We start from the raw sequence: 21572 nt of genomic DNA on the forward strand, positions 1-21572 counted from the left end.
GTTTCTTGCTTCTGTGGGGAGGTTGGAAGAATAAAAAGATATGATTTTTGTTCTAACTTATCAAGATGGACAGTAAGTAAGGGAGAACAGGCTGACTTACCAATGTCAGAATCCCCGCCACCAGAGGAGTTCAACTTACGAAATATCTCCTGCTTCTTCGATTTGACCATTGGCGAAGTGTTCTCCAGCTTAGTGAAGAACGCTGGCAAATAGCCCACATTTCCTGGAGATCGAGCCTCACTCCTGGAGAAAGAAAACAGTGACATTGAGAGCCATAACAAAGCAACGTGATGTTCAGAGAATATAATCAATGCAGGGTTTGGGAAGATCATGAAATAAAGAGACCACAATAACTGTTTTTGGCTCTGTTTATGTTAAAATGAATAGAAAAATCTTCACAACCAGATACGAGGTTCTAGTGCAAAGGATATAATTAGAGGTGGAGTCATCAGTAATTGATTAATGGGAGATCTTCAAAGACGAGATGATTCTGATCCGTAGCAAACAGATTCCTAAAAGTAGTTAGTGAGGACAAGCTATACCTTCTGAATATATAAAGACATAGAGGCTAAAATAAGAAAACAGAAAAGTTGATAGTACAATAAAGTTCACAACAAATCTAAAAAGAATATACAAGGACAGAACACAAGGTTAGTGACTAACATAAAAGGGTAGTAAAGGCTTTTCAAACTGAAAAAAAGTGATCTTTATAAACCATAATTAAATGGCAGAGCAGACTCAATGGCTGAATGGCCTAATAATTGCTCCTATATCTTATTTTCTTATAGATAGATATAGGGATAACGTGTAAAAACTGCCAGTGCGGTTAAGCATCATTTAGAAAATAGTGACTATTATATATCTTACGATGATGATAGGACAGACATTTGATGAAAACCAAGTTAATAGGTTGGAGAAAAGTTAATTTTAACAGATTGAGAATAAAACTTCAGAAAATAATGGTATTGGCAAACAATGATATAGACCAATGGAAAATATTTGAAACAACGTTTTAAACAGTGCAGCAAGAATACATTCTATTAAAAGGAAAGAACAAAGTAAACATCAGTGAAACTCCACAGATAAAGAAAAAACACATAAATGAACAATCAAGAATTAGGAAGGAGGTATGCATTAAATACATAAACTGCAAGGGACTGCAGGGTAAGAAAATGCAAGGAGATTAGAAGAGAAGTCAACAAAGAAAGAGAAATAATGAAATTAAATCAAGGAACACAAAACAAAACAGGCTAACAATAAATCTGCCACGAAATGAATAGGACTATTAGGGATAAACAGAATATTATTATGAGTAATGATAGAGAGATGGCATAAATATTAAATTATTTTGCTTTGGTAATTACCAGGGAGATAAAACATGACTGTGAATAAGATGAACAAGGAGGTAAATACATTTAAAATAAAAAAAAGGAATATATTGAATAAACCAATGACTTCAAATCAAATGTCAAAGAATGGGAATGAAGGGTTAATGTTCAGAATGAATGAAGAAAGAAATGGTGCTCCATAAGGATCAGTGCTAAAACCACAGCTGTTCGCAATTTACACTAACAATTAGGGCTGTGGAATTAAAACAAAATTTCCAAATTTGTGAATAACATTGAATTGGGAAATGGTAGAAGATCCAGTCACAATCTTCCAATCCATTGGAAGGTGCCAGAAAACTGCAAATGTTACAATTAACAATGGGGAGAAGAATAGACTTTTAGCAATGCATCCAGACCATCTAACTTTACTTCTGAGAAACACTTTAGAGAAATTAATGTGGAATAAAATGAATCAGCATTTGAAGAAATATGCCTCATAAATCAAAGTCAGCACAGATAGGTTAATTACTATCAGTAATTGAGAAGGGTTGATGTGAACAGTATGGCTGATGCTGTATATATTTGCTTGAAAAAAAACACTTGACAAAGTACATCATAGCAGACATGTTATCAAATTTAAAACTCATAAGATGAAAGGTATAGCACCATCGTAGCAAAAAATGCTGATAAATGGTTGTTTTTGTAAGCAGGTGTGTGTATTTGGTCCACTGTATTTTTGGATTCATAATAACCTAACCTTCGAGTATAAGACATAATTTTAAAATCTGCAGTGTATGAAATGTGAAATACACTAAACAAAGATGCAGATAATAACAGAATTCAGGAAGACATAAACAGATGACAAAATTTAACAGAAATTTGAAGTGACACATTTATGTGAGAAGAATGAGGCAAAACGACATGAACTTTGTGACACAATTTTAAAGGGATTGCAGGAACAAAAAGACTTGGGAGTGGCAGGACAAATTGAGAAGGTTGTTAATGAAAAGTAAATGTCACTCTGATTTATTATTCACTGATTCAGATTATAAAACCATTCTAACGGGCTCCTCTGCTGAGTTTCACAAATAGGGCTTGTGTCCATGAGATCAGAACACCTCTCCCCAGATGGCAAAAGTGAGGACTGCAGATGCTGGAAACCAGAGTTTAGATTAGAGTGGTGCTGGAAAAGCACAGCAGGTCCGGCAGCATCCGAGGAGCAGGAAAATTGACGTTTCGGGCAAAAGCCCTTCATCAGGCAGAGAGGGAGGGAGCCTCCAGGGTGGAAAGATAAATGGGGGTGCTAGGGACTTGGATGCTGCCTGACCTGCTGTGCTTTTCCAGCACCACTCTAATCTAACCTCTCCCCAGAAGCTTTGTGGAGTTCCATCCAGTTGATTGCAATTATGATTCTATTGAGAGTTAGGTTTATTGTCTGTTATGGAAGGCTCTCCAGCAGGTGTCAACTGGGGAGTTCAAATTTTACAATGTGTTCTTTCCAGTAAGCATTGATACTGTCTTTATCTTTGTTGAGAGTTTTGACATATTTTGATCTTATTAGAATTGATCTATGTATTGAGGGTCCTGAGAGCTCTTTTGCTTATCTTGAAATAATATATTAATTATTCACGTTAACAAGGAGTTTAATTTCCCAGCCTTCTATATCTACCAATTTCTGATTTAAATTAAACTTGATTTTTTTGAACTTGAGTAGAGACTCATGGTGATACCAAACTCAATGCTTTACTCAGAACTATGGCAAGCAGCCCATTCACATGGTGCAAAGGAAATGTCTTAAAGACAATTTCAAAGCCTCCATGAAGGTCTGCTCTGTTAAGGTGATGCCCTGGTGGTATTATTGGTGGATTGTTAATCCAGAAATCCAGGTAATACTCTGGGAACCTGAGTTCAATGCCTGCCAAGGCAGATGGTGCAATGTGAAACCAAAGAAAATCTGTCAGAAAAAACGCACCTGATTCACTAATGACCTTTTGGGAAGGAAACGGCCATCCCTACCTTGTCTGGTCTACATGTAACTGTGGAACAGCACACCAATATGGTTGACTCTTAACTGCTCTTTAGGCAATTAGGGATGAGCAATAAATGCTGGCCTAGCCAGCAATGTCTTCGTTCCATGACTGAATAACAAAAAATCTGTACTTGGGAAACAGATGCTCAATCACAACCAAAACTGCAATCTCTCATCAAAAATAGTGAAAAGACCTCCAGAGAGAATGATGTGAAATGGAAAGAAAGGGCAGGTGCTCAAGCAAACAGTACGCCACCATCTGTACTGGACAACTAAGATCTTCATTGTGGGAGCATTTGTAAGGTTAAGATAGCACTTAGCAACAATTTGTGAAACCACACCCACATTGATACCTATAAAGCCAGACAGCCATAAGAGGGCTCATCCTTAACACAAAGGACTGCCAATGATGACAGGACAAAGTAGGAAAGTTATATTACAACTTCATAAAATGCCAGTTACATTCCTTTCTGGAAAACTTGTCTAATTCAGAACACTATATTTTTGAAAGTATGTCAAGTGCCTTGAGACAAGATAAATTAGAATGGTAACAGGGACGCAGGACTTCAATTATACAGAAAGGAAGGGTAACTGCAATTACGCTCCTTCATAGGAAGCTAACAGAAAATCTAGTGGCAGTACTCAAAGTCACAACATGATTTTGGTTAAGTAAATTAAGAAAACAACCTGTTTCCAGTGGCAAAAGAGTCTGTAACCACAGCACAGAGATTTAAGGAGATTGGCAAAAGATGACGTGCTAAGACACGAAGAACTCTTTTTCAGTGGCTCTGATGTAGCAAAAATACAAAAAGAATAGAAAAAGATGTGGAAGCTATTGCAAGGGTGATAATAAGTTACTGAAAGCTATAACAATAATATGTTATGAGTAACTTTGATGTATGGTTGGACACCTAAATATAGATTCTGAACTGCTTAAGTATTTTGAAACACAATGTGATCTGCGGGAATGACCCTAACTGGATCTCTGCTCCTCAGAGTCCTGTTTCTTGAAGACAGCATTCAGTTTCTGCAGATGCCAAAAAAGCCTGTTCAATTCTACCAATACAGATGTCAATCCTGAAGTCTGAATAAAACTAGATATGCAACAGCAATTGAAAATATAATAGTATTAACAGATGTGACTGAGGCTAGGGGCACAGTGGGAAGCTGACCATTCCCAGTTACAAAATATGCAGAATGGACAGGGTCAGATCATGAATCAAATATTACATTCTGGTACATGATGCTGGAAAGGTATGATAGAATGGTCAATTGTGTTGTTCATTTGACTTGAGTTACCCTATAGAAACTGTGGACCATGAGACAGTGATAAGGAGGTTAAAAATGAGATAGGTCAGAATAATTGAAGGATAAGCAGCAGAAAGAAAGTTGGATTCACATACTTTCATCCAGTAATGAATAACACTGGATCTAATTCTGGGAAATGATGAACAACAAGTAGATAATGGAAGGCTTCTGGAGAAAACAGAATATGAGTAGATAGGATATCAAAATTGAAAAGTATAGTCAACGAGTTAAAGTTAAAGGCACTTGATTTGAAAAAAAAATGCTCCTGAAAGGTGAAAAAAACTAATCATTATAATAAAAAAGGAATCAGCTCAGTTAGAGAGAGAAATATAAGAGAGAAGTCATTGGAATATTCAATAAGTAGACAATTAACACGTAGACAAGGTATATTCCCACAGGAAGCAAAGTGGACAATCAAAAGTTAACGAGGAAATAATTAAAATGAGGCTTTGAGTAATTATAAATTATAAATTGAGATCAAATAAACTAAATGGAAAAAAAATCAAAATTAAGGGTTGCAAAAAGACTTTACGAAAGTAATGCAAGTAACAAAGGGAAATGGTAAACATTATCATAAAATCACCAAAAGTAAAAATGAAGGCCCTACACCTCACAGAAAACATTAGGTTACAGGAAGGACGCAGTGCAAATTCATCAGGACAGTACCTGGTATAAAGAGTTAAATTAAGAGGGCAATTTCACAACCGTGGCACCCCACCCGATGTGTTTCCAAGATTGAGGTGTTTGAGATGATAAAAGGATTCAATCAACTGAATATAATGAAACTTTGGCCTTTGATGGGCAAGTTTAAACAATCTGCCATAACTTTGAAAAAGCCATGCATAGTTTGCGTGAAGATGGAGAGTGGGAAGCCCAAGAGCAACAGACTCAGATCCATAATTCCATCACCAGACAACAGCAGCATCTAGTGACAGAAACGAACAATTGCATCCAAGGCCTTTCTTACTGCTCACCGAGTACCTGAGATTTGTGGTAAAATGTTACTGAGGCCCACAACGCAAAAAAGAACCTTGGGAACAAAAAGGACCGAAAATAAAAAGGAGCTGCAATGGTAAAATGTCAATAGCAGCTGACTTCAACACCATCATGCTTGAACTCAAAGGAAATTGTTTTTGCAAACAATGTAAAGACCTATCAATGCCTACGTAAAAACAATGACTGCAGATGCTGGAAACCAGATTCTGGATTAGAGTGGTGCTGGAAAAGCACAACAGTTCAGGCAGCATCCGAGGAGCAGGAAAATCGATGCTTGGGGCAAAAGCCCTTCATCAGGAATACAGGCAGAGTGCCTGAAGAGTGGAGAGATAAATGATTTTCCAGCACCACTCTACTCCCCTATCAATGCCTACTGCTAGATGTGACTGATAGATGTCTTTGTAGATTGACCAGTCCCACATCCAAAATCTTTCACTCGACTGGCCAAGAATATAAAGGAGGATAGTAAAAGCTTTTTTAGGTATGTCCAAGGCAAAAAAATGGTTAGGACAAAAATTGGGCCCTTGAAGACAGAAGCAGGGGAATATATTACTGGGAACGAAGAAATGGCAGAGGAATTAAATGGGTACTTCAGATCTGTGTTCACTGGGGAAGACACAAGCAATCTCCCTGAGGTAACAGTGGCTGAAGGACCTGAACTTAAGGGAATTTCTATTTGCCAGGATTTGGTGTTGGAGAGACTGTTAGGTCTGAAGGTTGATAAGTCTCCGGGACCTGATGGCCTGCATCCCAGGGTACTGAAGGAGGTGGCTCGGGAAATCGTGGATGCGCTGGTGATTATTTTCCAGAGTTCAATAGAATCGGGGTTGGTTCCTGAGGATTGGAGGGCGGCTAATGTTGTGCCACTTTTTAAGAAGGGTGGGCGGGAGAAAGCAGGAAATTATAGACCAGTTAGTCTGACCTCAGTGGTGGGAAAGATGCTGGAGTCTATTATAAAGGATGAAATTACGGCACATCTGGATAATAGTAACAGGATAGGACAGAGTCAGCATGGATTTATGAAGGGGAAATCATGCTTGACTAATCTTCTTGAATTTTTTGAGGATGTAACTCGGAAGATGGACGAGGGAGATCCAGTGGATGTAGTGTACCTGGACTTTCAGAAAGCTTTTGATAAAGTCCCACACAAGAGGTTAGTGAGTAAAATTAGGGCGCACGGGATTGGGGGCAAAGTACTAGATTGGATAGAGAATTGGTTGGCTAACAGGAAACAAAGGGTAGTGATTAACGGCTCCATTTCGAAATGGCAGGCAGTGACCAGTGGGGTACCGCAGGGATCCGTGCTGGGACCGCAGCTTTTTACAATATATGTAAATGATATAGAAGATGGTATCAGCAATAACATTAGCAAATTTGCTGATGACACAAAGCTAGGTGGTAGGGTGAAATGTGATGAGGATGTTAGGGGATTACAGGGTGACCTGGACAAGTTAGGTGAGTGGGCAGATGCATGGCAGATGCAGTTTAATGTGGATAAATGTCTGGTTATCCACTTTGGTGGCAAGAACAGGAAGGCAGATTACTACCTCAATGGTATCAAATTAGGTAAAGGGGCTGTTCAGAGAGATCTGGGTGTTCTTGTCCACCAGTCAATGAAGGCAAGCATGCAGGTACAGCAGGTCGTGAAGAAGGCTAATAGCATGCTGGCCTTCATAACAAGAGGGATTGAGTATAGAAGCAAAGAGGTGCTTCTGCAGCTGTACAGGGCCCTGGCGAGACCACACCTGGAGTACTGTGTACAGTTCTGGTCTCCAAATTTGAGGAAAGACATTCTGGCTATTGAGGGAGTGCAGCGTAGGTTCACGAGGTCAATTCCTGGAATGGCAGGATTGCCTTACACGGAAAGACTGAAGCGACTGGGCTTGTATACCCTTGAGTTTAGAAGACTGAGAGGGGATCTGATTGAAACGTATAGGCTTATGAAAGGACTGGACACTCTGGCAGGAGGGAACATATTTCCGTTGATGGGGGAGTGCCGAACCAGAGGACACAACTTAAAAATACTGGGTAGACCATTTAGGACAGAGATGAGGAGAAACTACTTCACACAGAGAGTGGTGGCTGTGTGGAATGCTCTGCCCCAGAGGGCAGTGGAGGCCCAGTCTCTGGATTCTTTTAAGAAAGAATTGGATAGAGCTCTTAAAGATAGTGGAGTCAAGGGGTATGGAGATAAGGCTGGAACAGGATACTAATTAGGAATGATCAGCCATGATCATATTGTATGGCGGTGCAGGCTCGAAGGGCAGAATGGCCTACTCCTGCATCTATTGTCTATTGTCTATTGACTATCATGTGTTCTGAATTATGGCCTTCTCACAGGAGATGCAAATTAACTTTATTTCTAATGTTGTTGTTACGGTGATGGAGGTGACTGGGGCAATGGCTGTAAGCATGATTTGCTCAGTATGACTGTTGGGTTGTTGCTTGACTTATCTGTGGGACAGCTAATTTGGCACAAACCCCAGATATTAGCAAGGAGCATTACCAACTGAGCAAGATGTGGTTTTCTGGATGTGATGCCTAGGTCGATGCTGGGTAGATCCATTTGGTTGAATTCTTCTTAGACCTTTTCTTTGCAGGCTGTTAGAATTGACAAGTTTTCTAGGCCATTTCCCAGGTCTTGGAAAAGTTCCAAACAGGAAGGATGGCTCTTAATTGATGTGCAATGTGAATGTTAGCACTTGCAGAGAATTTGAATCCATCACTGCAATCATCATAACACACTAAGCCTCTACTGCACCTAAGTAATAGTTCTCAGCTCAGATGTCTACTCATGAAGGATCTAGAACTATGGGGAGTATGGTTTCCAAATAAGAGATTTACCATTTGAAATGGAAATGCCGAGTTCTTCTCTCAAAGGATTGTTAAACTTTGGAATTCTTCATCCCAGTGAGAAGTGGCGGCTGGGTCACTGAATATATTCAAGGTTGATTTAGACCGATTTATTTATTTACAAGAGAGTCAAGGGCTATGCAGGGGCAGGGAGGAAACTTGAAGCCACAATCAGATCAGTCATGATCTCATTGAATGGCGGAGCAGGCTCGAGGGGTCAAATGGCCTACTCCTGCTCTTATTTCTTAAGTTTTTATGTTCAGTCAGTACCTTGTAGCAGAATCTGGGGCACGACCTCTTCGGACAAGCAAGGGCATCGGGAGCCATTCATTACTTGGGGGCAGCCTGCAGGAGGGCAAATGTGAGAGATCAAAATAACACACAGAAGACACTTTGGTCAACTGCACACACTATTATCAAGAAACAAGGCATGGTAACAAGTGAAAGTCTTCAAAGTCAAGTTCAGTGTTTTATGAATGTTTACAATTTGTAAATTATCTTGACCTCTGCCCTCAAAAAGTGTCAAGGAGTTGCAATAATTTTAAGTTGCATCAAAGATTTGCCCCTGTACCAGGCAATGCAGATGCTGAACATCTGTTCTATTACTTGTCTATTTCAACAATTTCACAAAACCTGACTTGCCTTCGCTGAGGTTACTGGAGAAACTTAACTCTAACACTAACCCCAAAATATGAACAACTGTGCTAATACAATACTGCAACTTGGAAAGAGACAGAAAGCCAATGAATGCAGGCAGTAACTGAACATGCCAGTGGGAAAGCAAGCAAAGTCAGAAACATATAAGCAATAGAAATGCAGTGATTGGCCCTTGTTACAAATAAGTGGGCAGAATAAAACAGATGCATTTCAAACAAAGCACATAAGAGACAAATGTAAATTTTGAGACTGCAAGACAAATGAAAATGGAGTGAAAATAAGAGACAAAAATCAAAGTATTAACTGAAAATTTAATCTTGAATTTGCATGTTTCACAAATTTAATCAGTCCATTAAATCCACAATTGATTGCTCAGCACATAAAACTCTAGCTTATCTCTCCATGCTTCAGGCTCACTGCCTTTATTCCTGATGAAGGGCTTTTGCCCGAAACGTCGGATTTCACTGCTCGTTGGATGCTGCCTGAACTGCTGTGCTCTTCCAGCACCACTAATCCAGTACATAAAACTTGCATTCTAATCCCATCATAAACCCCAAGTAGAATGCATTTTCTGGTGAAATTTTGTAGCTGAAAGGAAAGGATTAGACAGATTGAAAGGCCTGATCTCCACACTCTCACCTACCTCTGTTCAGTGGGTTCTGCCTCCCTTCGCTGAGGAGGTTGTACTACACTCTCTTGCTTCTCTAGATTGGCAGGGGCTTGGGGAGGGGAGATAGGCTCATATGGTTCTGACGAAACGTGGCTTCGTTCTGGGGATTTCCCAGGCCTATGTGCAAAAAGAAAAACATTCATCACCATTAGTCTTCACAGACTCATGGCATCTTGGACATAGACACATAAACGAAATGAAAGCCTGTTCTTCTAAATGAAGCCTTCATGGTTCCATATAGCTAACTCCTGAAACTAAGCAAAACACTGAGATTCAGGTTAAATAGTATGATTATACACAACTTTATTTAGTTTTCTACAGTGTGGACAAAAGTGTTGAATCTTCATACCAAATTGATCAGTTTGTTATGGATTTCTTTCTATTAAAAATGAGCATACAATGGCAGATAAGTGTTTAAGAGGACAAACATATAACAAGCAGTCTTAACTAAACAAAGAGTGCATGATTTACTGGTGCCTATACTAGGCATTGGAATTCGATCATATACAGAGGCTCAAATCAAAGCCAGCGTAGGTTTGAATATCTCCTAATGGCAAACAAAAAAGTTGGAAGTAATTAGAACAGAATCAAAGGCAACATAACAATCAATGATCCTTCTGTCACAATTACAGCAAAGCACAGATTACTGCTAATAGCTTTTACTGCTCTTTGCACAGCTATTAATTTATTTTCTAAATGTTCTCTAAGAGTAGATAAACATTTTAAATCTAATGGGCACACTGACACACAGTTACAATTAACAAGGTATATCGCCTAATCTTCTAGTTTACCTTCCTCTGCCTTTTTCCGTTGGATTTTCAGGAGAGACTCTGGATGGCGGCCTCTGAAGAAGAGCTGCTTGAGTGGTCTGTGGCTGAGAGTCTGTGCTGTAATGAGTGGAACCCTTCCCACGGTTAGAGAGCACTGGAGATGTTTGGAATGTAGATACTGGAGGCTGTGATGACGGGCTATTGGGCTGGTTTCGGGCAAAGTCCTGTGTAATAATGTGCTAAAAACAAAGAAATTCATTTTCAAATCAAATCCTTCATGCAGATCCAAGTCCACATGACACAAAAAGCACAAAACTGAGCGGCTTTGTGGACCTCCACATTTGTTGGCTGCTCTTACTGACTGGCAGGTTAACAAGCTTTAACACAGTCTGCCTGTCACCCACATGTGGTTCTCTAATACAAGCTGGCATGCTAGCACTAGGAAGTATTTATAGAAACGTAGAAAACTTAGAACACAGTCCTTTCTAGCCAATTACATCAATTAGAAATAGTGCAATCTAGTTTAATTCCACATTCCAGCACTTGGTTCATAAAAACTGTGATGAGAGATGTGTGATTTATCTGCATTAATATCATTTTATTAAACAGTTTGAATTTTTAAGTACAGGCAAATGGATATTGGTCTTTTTTGTGAAGAGGTTTAATGGTTAAATGGGTCAGTCTTTCTGGAAACATTATCTAAAATGCAACATCTTCGGGGAGGTGATAGCCCGATGGTATTATTGCTGGAGTACATATCCAGACACCTAGGCAATGTTCTGGGGAGCTGGGTTGGAATCTCACAAAGGCAGACGGTAGAATTTGAATTCAAAAATTTAGAATTGGGATCTAATGATGATCATGAAACCATTATTGATTGATGGAAAAAAAACATCTGGTTCACTGATGTCCCTTACAGAAGGAAATCTGTCAACCTTACCCATTCTGGCCTACATGTGACTCCAGGCTCACAGCAATGTGGTTCACTCTTAACAGCCCTCTGGGCAAATAGGGATAAGCAACGCAGCCATCAACAACCACATCCCTTGAATTAATAATATATCTGTAAGGAAGTGAGTGACTGAAGGGTCTCCTGGGCAGTTCATGGGAGTTTGTTTATACTGTACAGGTTTAATGACAGATGAAAAATCAGCTTGCTTTTGGGTTTAATAATTCAGGATTTCTTTTAGCTTAGAAAAACCCAAAGATTGGAAGGCGTTTTGGTCAGTTTGAAGGGATCCCAACTGAAGTCAGATGCTTAAATAGTCTCTCCTAGGGAAAGGAGATTGTTCAGACTACTTAGGGAACATGTTACCTCAGTCTTTCAACAATCCGCACAGTTCTAGCCAAACACGTCCAGTCTGCAAGTTTCAGACACTACGTTCTTCCACTGAGAAAGCCTAAGACCTCAGGAATACAACTGGCCAAGGGAAAAAGTCCCATAGCTTGACCAGAACGAGAAAGTTGCAGCAAGTTAAACCCATAGATTTGATAGGGAAGGGTAATCCCTGTTTTTAGTTTGAATAACCGCATAGAGGTAACATTGGGGAGTAGGTGGGATTTTGTTCTGCCATGTGCTTTAAAATATATCAAATTACATATGTTTAGATATCTTGATTTGGTATATTTTACTTCTATGTAATAAACTATTCTATTATTAAATCACATCTTCAGTTTTCTGCATTTATGTTTGTGAAAGACCACTACAGTAAACGTAATAAAAAAGATCTATCAAGCCACATTTCATTCTGAGATCTGATTATTTCAGTACTGACATGAGTTAGGATCATTTCCCTGGATTTTCAAAAAATGTGAAGGGTTCTACTTCTACTAACCTCTCAAATTGTTTCCCACCTTGTTTTAACCAAATTATCAATATCCTTAATTTACCTGTCCCCTAACCCCACAACCTCATCACAGTTATTGACCCCTCTGCTAAGAGAAATAGTTTCCTTATATCCATTCTATCAACGCATCTCAATTTTGTACATCTCAATCAAGTCCACCCTCAAACTCTTCTCTTTCCAAGTAAGCAACCTAATCTATTCATTCTTTCCTCAAAAATTCTATATTCCGAAAAATGATCTGGTAAATCTCTTTCAAATGCTCTCTCGTAATGTAGTGATCAGGACTTTACACAAGATTGTGGCCTAACTATTACTTTATGTAGTGCAAGCCTAACTTCTTTACACTGATACACCTAATAAAGCTAAAAATTGCGTAAGGGATTCAAGACCTTGGAACAATTTTGTGATGATGTCTACATTTCTGCACATCATTAAGTACAAATACCACAGTGTAGGCAGTCACAACACTCATTCTGGAAGATTCACATGATGGCAGACTAATCTTTAGCTAAAGTAACTATTAGTGAAAGCCTGGTTTATGATTATCATGTAATACCATATTCAGTTCGAATGTCTAATAAACTGTATTACTTGGTAGTCTATCTGAAGCCAGCTTTGACTTTGTGATCTCCATCAATCCATCTAAAAACCAATCTCAATGTGTGGCATCAGACTCCACGTGACAAAAGGGCAAACATTCCAGATGCCCTCATGAAAGCAACATGATACGATTACACACAGATAGTAAGCCAGATCAATGTGCAGCCACTTGCCAGGCCTCACTTACATGGATGTGATCAGCGAGAGTGATCAATTTGTGTGTTTTGGAAACTTGAGGGTTAGGAACAGAGGAATACACGCTGTCCGGCTGAGAGGATGGTGGTTGCTGCTGTGGAGACGGTGACTTCTGCATCATCCTGTACCGACTCATGGGCACATCAAACCCTCGTGTATTAGGCTCACCTTTAAAAACAGATAAATGCTCAACATAAGATCTTTCACTGTGCATGTGTGCTCAGGTTTGGATGTCCACACTTCCCTCAGTAGCCATCAAGAGTAATCTCAACGTGTGGCATCAGTAAGATCATGAATAGTTTAAAAGGTATATAGGTTAGCCTGCCATTGAAGTGTTTACATTTCCATGGAGTTAAGGTCTAATCTTAGAATATGATGTCTTCAGTAGCTTCACAGACCCATTGAACAAAGTATGCCAACTGGAGCGCGCATATTTACCCAACTGCACTATCTCAATCAGTATACCCTCAGCAATTGGATGGTTGATTCCAAGGGATTGGTATACGAAAGCAACCACCCCAACACACACAAAAGAAGTTGCATCACGACACTGTTCAAAAGGGCCACAACACACTGCAGTACACTAGAACTGCAAAAAGAGGAAGAAGAACACCTATACAATGTATACGCCAAAAAGGGATTCCCCCGCAATTTCATCAACAGATGCCTAAGGGAAAGACAATGGAATGAGGACAGGCCACAACCCAAAGGACTAGCCACACTACCATACATCAAAAACATTTTTGAACTGACAGCCAGACTACTGCGACCACTAGGACTCATAACAGCACACAAACCAACAGCCACTCTCAGACAACAACTCACCAGGACGAAGGACCCGATACCCAGCATGAGCAAAACCAACGTAGTGTACAAAATCCCATGCAAGGACTGCACAAAACACTACATAGGACAAACAGGAAGACAGCTAATGATCCGCATCCATGAACACCAACTAGCCACGAAACGACACGACCAGCTATCCTTAGTAGCCACACATGCAGATGACAAGCAACATGAGTTCGACTGGGACAACACTACTATTATAGGATAAGCCAAACAGAGAACAACCAGGGAATTCCTAGAGGCATGGCACTCATCCACAGATTCAATCAATAAGCACATCAACCTGGACCCAGTATACCGGCCACTGCAGCGGACAGCTGGAACTGACAACCGGAAGCGGCAGATACAAATCACTATAAATGCCGGAGGAAACAACACAGAAGTGCTTCACAGGAGGCTCCCAAGCACTGAGGATGTCACCGAGACAGGGGACGAAACATCTGCACCACAAATTCCCAGTTCGGCGAACAGAACCACAACAACGAGCACCCAAGCTACAAATCTTCTCACAAACTTATCCCATTACATAGAAACATAGAATATAGGAGCAGGAGGAGGCCATTTGGCTCTTCCAGCTTCCTCCATCTTTCGTCACAATCATGGCTGATCGTCCATCTCAATAGCTTAATCCTGCTTTTTCCCCATAACCTTGATCCCATTCGTCCCTAGTGCTATATTTAGCCGCCTCTTGAATACATTTAATATTTTGGCATCGACAATTTCCCATTCTTTGGGTGAAGAAATATCCTAAATGGTTTACCCCAAATCCTCAGACTGTGACCCCTGGTTCTGGGAGCAGTTTAGAATTCAGCAAAGGACCAAGGGATTGATGAAGAAGGGGAAAATACAGTGCGAAAGTTAAGCTTGCAGGGAACATAAAGACTGACACCATGAGTTTCTAAACTGCTCCCAATCCTCAGACTTATTACTACTTTTTTAATTCACCTCACTACCTCCCACATCCAACTTACTCTCTTTGGTCCCTCTCTATGTTCGTGCAGTTCCTCACTCCCATTTCAAATAGATACGTCAGCTTATCTACTTCCTCTCCAGCTTCATTTCTCTCTTGTAAGCTCTCTCTCCAACATAACTAAGACAGCACTATTTCTGATCTACAGTTTTACCTTTGGTAACATTTTCCAAAAGCACAATGTCAGCTGATGACACTGAGTTCTAATCTCACCACCAACCCTTGACTCCTCCATTGTTAAATCATCATACCGCTTTGTCCAATATCTGGTATCAAATTAGCAAAACCCTTCTCCAATTAAATAGTGGGAGCATTGCAACAATTCTCTTCTCTCTCTGTTGCATCAGTCTGGTGGAAAACCAGATTCTTTGCTGGTGGGTGTTATAGCTGACCCTGAAGTAAGCTTCCGATTGCATATGTACATTACTGCTATGACTGCAATCTCCCTCTACTTAACATTAACTTGATTCCACCCTTACCTCAGCACATCTGCTACTGAAATCGTCTTCCATGCCTATGTTATCTCTAGACCTTGACTACTCTGATACCTTCATTGCCAGTCTGCTAGAATCTACAGTTTATAAAGTTGAGGCTATTTAAATGCAATTGCCATTTTCTTATTTCAATCAAGTCCCATACCACCATCACCCTTGTTCTCACTGACATACAGTGGCTCCCAGTTAAGCAATAATCAATTATAAAATTTTCACCTTTTGGTCTCAAATCTCTACATGGCCTCGCTGTCCTCTATCTGTGTAATCTCCAGCAGCCTGAAAACCCTTCCAAAACATCTGCAACCTCTAATTCTGGCATTCTGTGTGGCCTGGATTTTAATCACTCTAGGACAGGTGGCCATCTTCAGTTGCTTGGGCTCCAAGTCTGGAATTTCTCTTACAAACTCTGCAACATTATTTTCCTTTAAGGCATTCTTTAAAACCTCTCTTTTTAACCAAGTTTTTGCCCATCTTCCCTAAAATTGCCTGACGTGGCTTACTCTCAAATGTTGCGAAAGTGCTTCCGTCAACTAACTTGAGACTTTTTTATACGTTAAAGGTAACATTTAAATACAAACTGTCAGATTCTCTTGTTAGTTTGAGTCAACAATAATCATCGTTTGACACCGTGTGGCACAAACGTTACTTGCTACTTATCAGCCCAAGCTTGAATGTTCAGGACTTGTCTCATGCAAACAGCAATTGGTCATATTGGATTGTCTTGCTTTTTGTGGTCAGCCCAGTATAGCATAATAAGATAAGTTCCCCTGGGCAATTTTCCACATAGTTAGGCTGATGCCAGTGATGTAGCTATACTGGGACAGCCTGACTACAGAACATCTAAAACTGGAGTCCAGGTCCTTTGCAGTGTAGAAAAGATGTCATTAGCATTTGGTGGACCAAATCTATTAAACAATGTCATGATATCAATGGAGTGAATTCAATTTGCTAAAAGCTGGTTTCCGAGATGTGGGGAACTTATCTTATTATACTAGATTAGCACTTCCCTAATTGGTGAGGTTTAAAGAGCTTGAAACTTACCATCTCCCTGGGAAGGCTTGTGTGTCTCCTGCTGGACAGGTTCAGCCTTCTCCTGTGACTGGACAGGTGAGTTTGCAGGACTGATTACCTCAATTGCATCCACACTGGGCATGTCATAGCGATGGGAAGATACTTGGAGAAAAAACAAATTCTGGTGTAAATCCTTCATTCTGAGATACCCTCAAACTTTGCATCTTGCCTAATTGGTCCCAGGGCCCCATGGAGCCAGTTAAAATGAGTACTAGCTTTACTGTTTTTAAGGTCCTACATATTCAATTATGAACAGGATGCTCCTGTGTTCTCAATTAGTAAGTGGTGTAAGTCGGTGGGCAGAGAAGTATCGCTAAGTTGGGCTTTTACAGTCAGTTGGCATAAATTTGAAGGTGTGCCATTAATGCCCTTGTCCCCACTGATCTCAATACCAGCATAATTATACAGCTTGCAAACAAGGCGAAAGATGCAAAGTCTGACAGGATGCTTACGAGAATGAAAACTATCCAGGAAGCTACAGTTCTAGTCTTATTTTGGCCAACATTCTTCTCTGAAGTAACACTACAGAAACATATCAAGTATTCAGCCCTTCATTTCTGTAGGAATTGTGTGCGCATACTGATTGCTGATCTTTACATCAAGTCTCCTGTATAATCCCATGAAAATCTGACTGCCATAGAAGTACCCCACGGCTTCTCCTCCAAGGAATACCTTTCTCCCAGTCAACATGAATAAAGCCTCTGCCCATACAAGTAATCTCCCATCTACTCAGGTCAGTTATTTACTGTGTTCATAATGATCGATAATAGGAAGCTCACCTCAGTATCTCTGCTGCTGGAGATTATGATGCCTTAACTTAGCTGTCTCAAATACTAAATAAATATTGGAATGAAAGACTATGCTGGAAGGTGCTTACCACTGCTAGAAGAGTCTGAACTGTGAGATCCTCGCTCACGACTGTCTTTATCAGAGGCAATCTGTCTGGTGATGATCACATCTATAAAATTTGCTGCTGTTATTGTGGTCTTGCCTCGAGTCCTGAGTTCCTCTTCATATCTAGATTTGGGGGGTGGTGCTTTGTCTTTAATGCTCTCTGGATAGTTGGATTGACCCTGACCCTTGGCCGTGGATGAATATGGTGACTGCACTGACCGTCGCTCATGTTCACTTTGTGGCTGTTGTGGTGCCTGGTGATGAATATTTGGTTGTTGCTCAGAAACTCTGCGAGCGGTCATTTCTTCCACTCGGGGAGCTTCATGCTTGTTCTCTTTCCCCTTTGTCATCTCGATCTGAGGTGCAGAGGCTGCAGCGTCCACCAATGCTGCAAGGGCATCTGCTGCAGTGTTGTAGCGGGACGTAGACAATCCCTGTGCCATGGACAGGGCTCCCTGTGGTACCTGCCTGTAAATAAAAAATGTCACTGTTTTAATATGACACCCAGAACTTTTGAAAACGTTAAATATTACAGATGATACATTCCAGACAAAGGAGCTGAGACACACTAATTACATTAAGTAGGAATTGGTTGAATCTCAGTGAATGACTTCACATCTCTTGAAAAACAAAGTTAAAAATTGAGTGAGGGATGAGAAAGAGGAGGAAGCTGATGACAGGAGTGCTTTGCTTCTCTGATAATGATTTATCCTCAGGGCAAATATAGATGCTTCAGCACAAACTTTAATCAGTAACTTTGTTCTGTTCTGGGAAACTCTGGCCTTCAACATACATTATCCGAGACTGTGTCGCTGCATCCAGTGAAGTTATAACCCCTTTGCCATTGGCTCCTTGGAATATACTGGGTCGTTGCTGTAAGATGGTCTCCGGCGTTCGTACAGATGGCGATGGAGAACGGACATATCCGTGGCTACTTGGTCTACTGGTCTGTTCAGGACCTATGTGAATATCGAATAGGAAATTTGCTGATTGAAAATTAACTCATTAGCGCACATATGAAAAGAAAGAGAGATGTCATTCAGCCCCTTGAACCTGCCTTGCCATTATATAAGATCATGAGTGTGATCTGACTCTAACCTCAAAATCACATGCTCATCTAGTTAAAAGTCATAAGATCCATATCACCACCATGGAAAAAGTGAACAACTTACAATTTTATCAACTACAGCTAAAGGGAGTTGTGTCCCAAGATCAATTGCTCAGGCCCAAGCTCCAAGGTCAATTGCATATAAAGAAAATCAGAATACAAGTCAAAAGTAAGAGCATGTTGTTGTTCCACATGTGGAATCCTAGACATACTATCTATTGCTGTCCTATAATGACACACAGAAATGAGAACCTGGCTGGGCTTTTCTCTTGGTACAAGTTTACATCAAACCGGGGACTGACTGCATTACTAAGGAGTTGCTTCTTTCATTTGACAGTAAGGTTGATAACTTCGAATAAAGTGACAGAATAAAGCACTGTCTCAACTGGCTCAGTATCAACTAAAAAATGTTATTCATTTATGAATTGCTCCAGGAGAACTGGACTGCCCCATTTACTGTTCAGATATCACTATTAACTAAACTGATTTTGTTGGAGTACAAATATTCAGGGCGTGCAAAATTAGAATGCAATTTTTCACCTGCTCTAAGGTAAGATAGGTCACATGTTGTCACAGCCAATCTCTCCCGTTCTCTCTGTTCCCGTTCCCGCTCCCTCTGCTCCCGTTCTCTTTCACGCTCTTTTTCTCTTTCACGCTCTGCAGTAGCTGCAGTAGCAGACATATGTGCAGGATGACCTAAAAAAGAATCACAAACATTGAAATTTATATCCTTGTTACGAGTGGACTTAGACTGCAGAAAAAAACAAAAACTTTCTGGAAGTAGTATGTTTCTCTTTCATCGGTCCTTGCAGTTGAACAGAAATCCAGTATATTTTAGGAATGAAACCAGACAAAACACTTTTGCAAGACACTAGAAAAGGCAACGGCAAACACAACGCTGCAAATCCTGCAAAGCTCTGCTTACCAACATCTCGAGGCTAGTGCCAAAGTTGCAATAGCTGTCCTGTAGACTAGTCAGGCAATATCCTGACATAGTCATACACATAACTTTCAATGTCCTGGGTAAGCAGTGTTCCACCAGTAGGACAGGCTCACCCAAAGTAGCGCCAGTGTATACAGTCAGGAAAGAGTTGCCCTGGGAATCCTCAAGATTGACTCCAGACCTAGGCATCTGCCATCGTCAGATCAAACTTGAAATCTCCTGGTTATCTCTACTGCCTCCACTCAGCAGGTCAATTAGTAACCATGCATGTTGAACATCACTTGGTGGATGCACTGAGTGTGGCAAAGGTACAAAATTCACTCTGGTTGGGATTTCAAGGCACATCATCACGAGTAAGTCACTAGTACCCCTGTTGACTGAACTGGTCAAGTCCTAAAAGACATAGCTGCTAGACTCTGTCTGAAACATATACAGAGGGAACAAACAAGGAGGAAATACCTCCTTCACCTCATCATCACCAATCTATCCATCACAGATTCATCTGTCCATGACAATATTGATAAGAGTGACTGCTGCATAGGCTTTGTTGGGACAAAGTAACCTCTTATCTTGCTGTGTGACACTATTACCATGGTGAGTTAGATAGACTTCGAACCGATCTAGCAATTCAAAACTGAAACTTTTTGAACACTTTGGATCAGCAGCAGCAGAACTGTTTCCTCTCTTGTTTGACAGATCAACATCCACTTGTTGAATTAGGCACCAAAAGGTGTTCAGAGATATACAAGGATTTTATTACACAGTTTAAAAATTAAAGACTCCTCCTTTTCCTCTCCTGAAGCTAATCTACACTTTATTTCAGACTTGTGTCTTCAGCTCTAAGACTCTAAGGTCTCTCTCACTTCCCCTGACACACCTTATATTTCTAAAGTAGGTACAGGAGCAGAGGATACCGCAGATGCATATGAATAGAACATTGAAGGTGGCAGGACAAGTGGAGAGAACAGTTAATAAAGCATACAGTGTCCTTGTTTTTTTTTAAAATGGAGGCATAGAATGTAGAAGCAGCTAGGTGATACTGAAATTGTAGAAGATAACTTGTCAGCTGAAATTCTGTGTACAATTCTGAGCACCACATGATGGGAAAGATGTGAATGCACAGGAGAGAATGCAGAAGCAGTTCATGAGAATGGTTCCTGGAAAAAGGAACTTCAGTTATGAGGATAGAAGTTCAGACTGTTCTCCTTGGAGAGAAGGCGGCTAAGTAGAGATACGATAGAGATTTTCAAAATCATGAGTAGGTTGGATAGAGTAGATAGGGAGAAGCTTTTCCTGCTCATAAAAGGAATAAGAAAGAGGGAGGACATGAATTGAAAGCAACGTGCAAAAGAAGCAAGGGTGAAATGAGAAAAAAAATTTTCTTTTTTACACAGTAAGTAGTTAGAGCATGGAATGCATGACCTGGAAATGTGGAGGAGGGCAGGTTCAACTGAGGCACTCAAGATGGCATTAGATACTTATTTCGATAGAAACAGTGTGCAAGCAAATGAGAAGAAAACAGAAGGTTTGCATGAGGTCACCTTGCTCATTTGAAGTGTTGGTGTACATAAAATGGACTGAATGGCCTTCTTCTACACCTTAAGAATTTTGTAATTCTGGGTTCTTTCACAAATTTTAGTGAGTATCATGCACTCTCAATCTACTCTGGGGCTGTTTTGTTGACTCTTTAGGAAATACTTGTTAATACCATGGGTCGTGTCCATGCCTACAATGTAGAGGACCTGGGCTCAATTCCCCAATGGGGAGATGCGGATTTTGTGCGATTGGCTGTGTGCAAATGCGGTGTTTTTAGGGCTGTAGTGTACAGTAATAGTGTCCCTACCCCTGAACCACAGGACCAAGTTCTAATCCTACCAGCTCTAGAATTTTGTACTGTAATAACATCTCTGCACAGATTGATTAGAAAATATCTTTTCGGTTTGACCTTTAAAGCAACCTGCATTTCTAACTGAAAAACCACAATCTATAACCT

General features: G+C 40.4%; 1 protein-coding gene across 15 annotated transcripts in view; it reads right to left on the reverse strand.

The window, feature by feature from the left end:
• Nucleotides 1–21572, reverse strand: part of ncor1 (nuclear receptor corepressor 1) — a 406208-nt gene that overhangs the window by 24180 nt on the left and 360456 nt on the right. For 11 of the 15 annotated variants that reach the window (XM_072590142.1, XM_072590152.1, XM_072590143.1 and 8 more), the window contains 9 exons: nt 19177–19332; nt 18322–18487; nt 17512–17996; nt 16605–16736; nt 13246–13421; nt 10633–10850; nt 9815–9958; nt 8785–8859; nt 101–243 (listed from right to left, as the gene is read on the reverse strand). In XM_072590142.1, the coding sequence (XP_072446243.1) occupies nt 101–243; nt 8785–8859; nt 9815–9958; nt 10633–10850; nt 13246–13421; nt 16605–16736; nt 17512–17996; nt 18322–18487; nt 19177–19332 (1695 nt within the window). The remainder of the gene's footprint in view (nt 1–100; nt 244–8784; nt 8860–9814; nt 9959–10632; nt 10851–13245; nt 13422–16604; nt 16737–17511; nt 17997–18321; nt 18488–19176; nt 19333–21572) is intronic. The other 4 variants (XM_072590155.1, XM_072590153.1, XM_072590151.1 and 1 more) reach the window with 2 other exon arrangements.

The sequence above is a fragment of the Chiloscyllium punctatum genome, chromosome 19, assembly GCF_047496795.1.
Source record: "Chiloscyllium punctatum isolate Juve2018m chromosome 19, sChiPun1.3, whole genome shotgun sequence".
NCBI classification, from domain to species: Eukaryota; Metazoa; Chordata; class Chondrichthyes; order Orectolobiformes; family Hemiscylliidae; genus Chiloscyllium; species Chiloscyllium punctatum.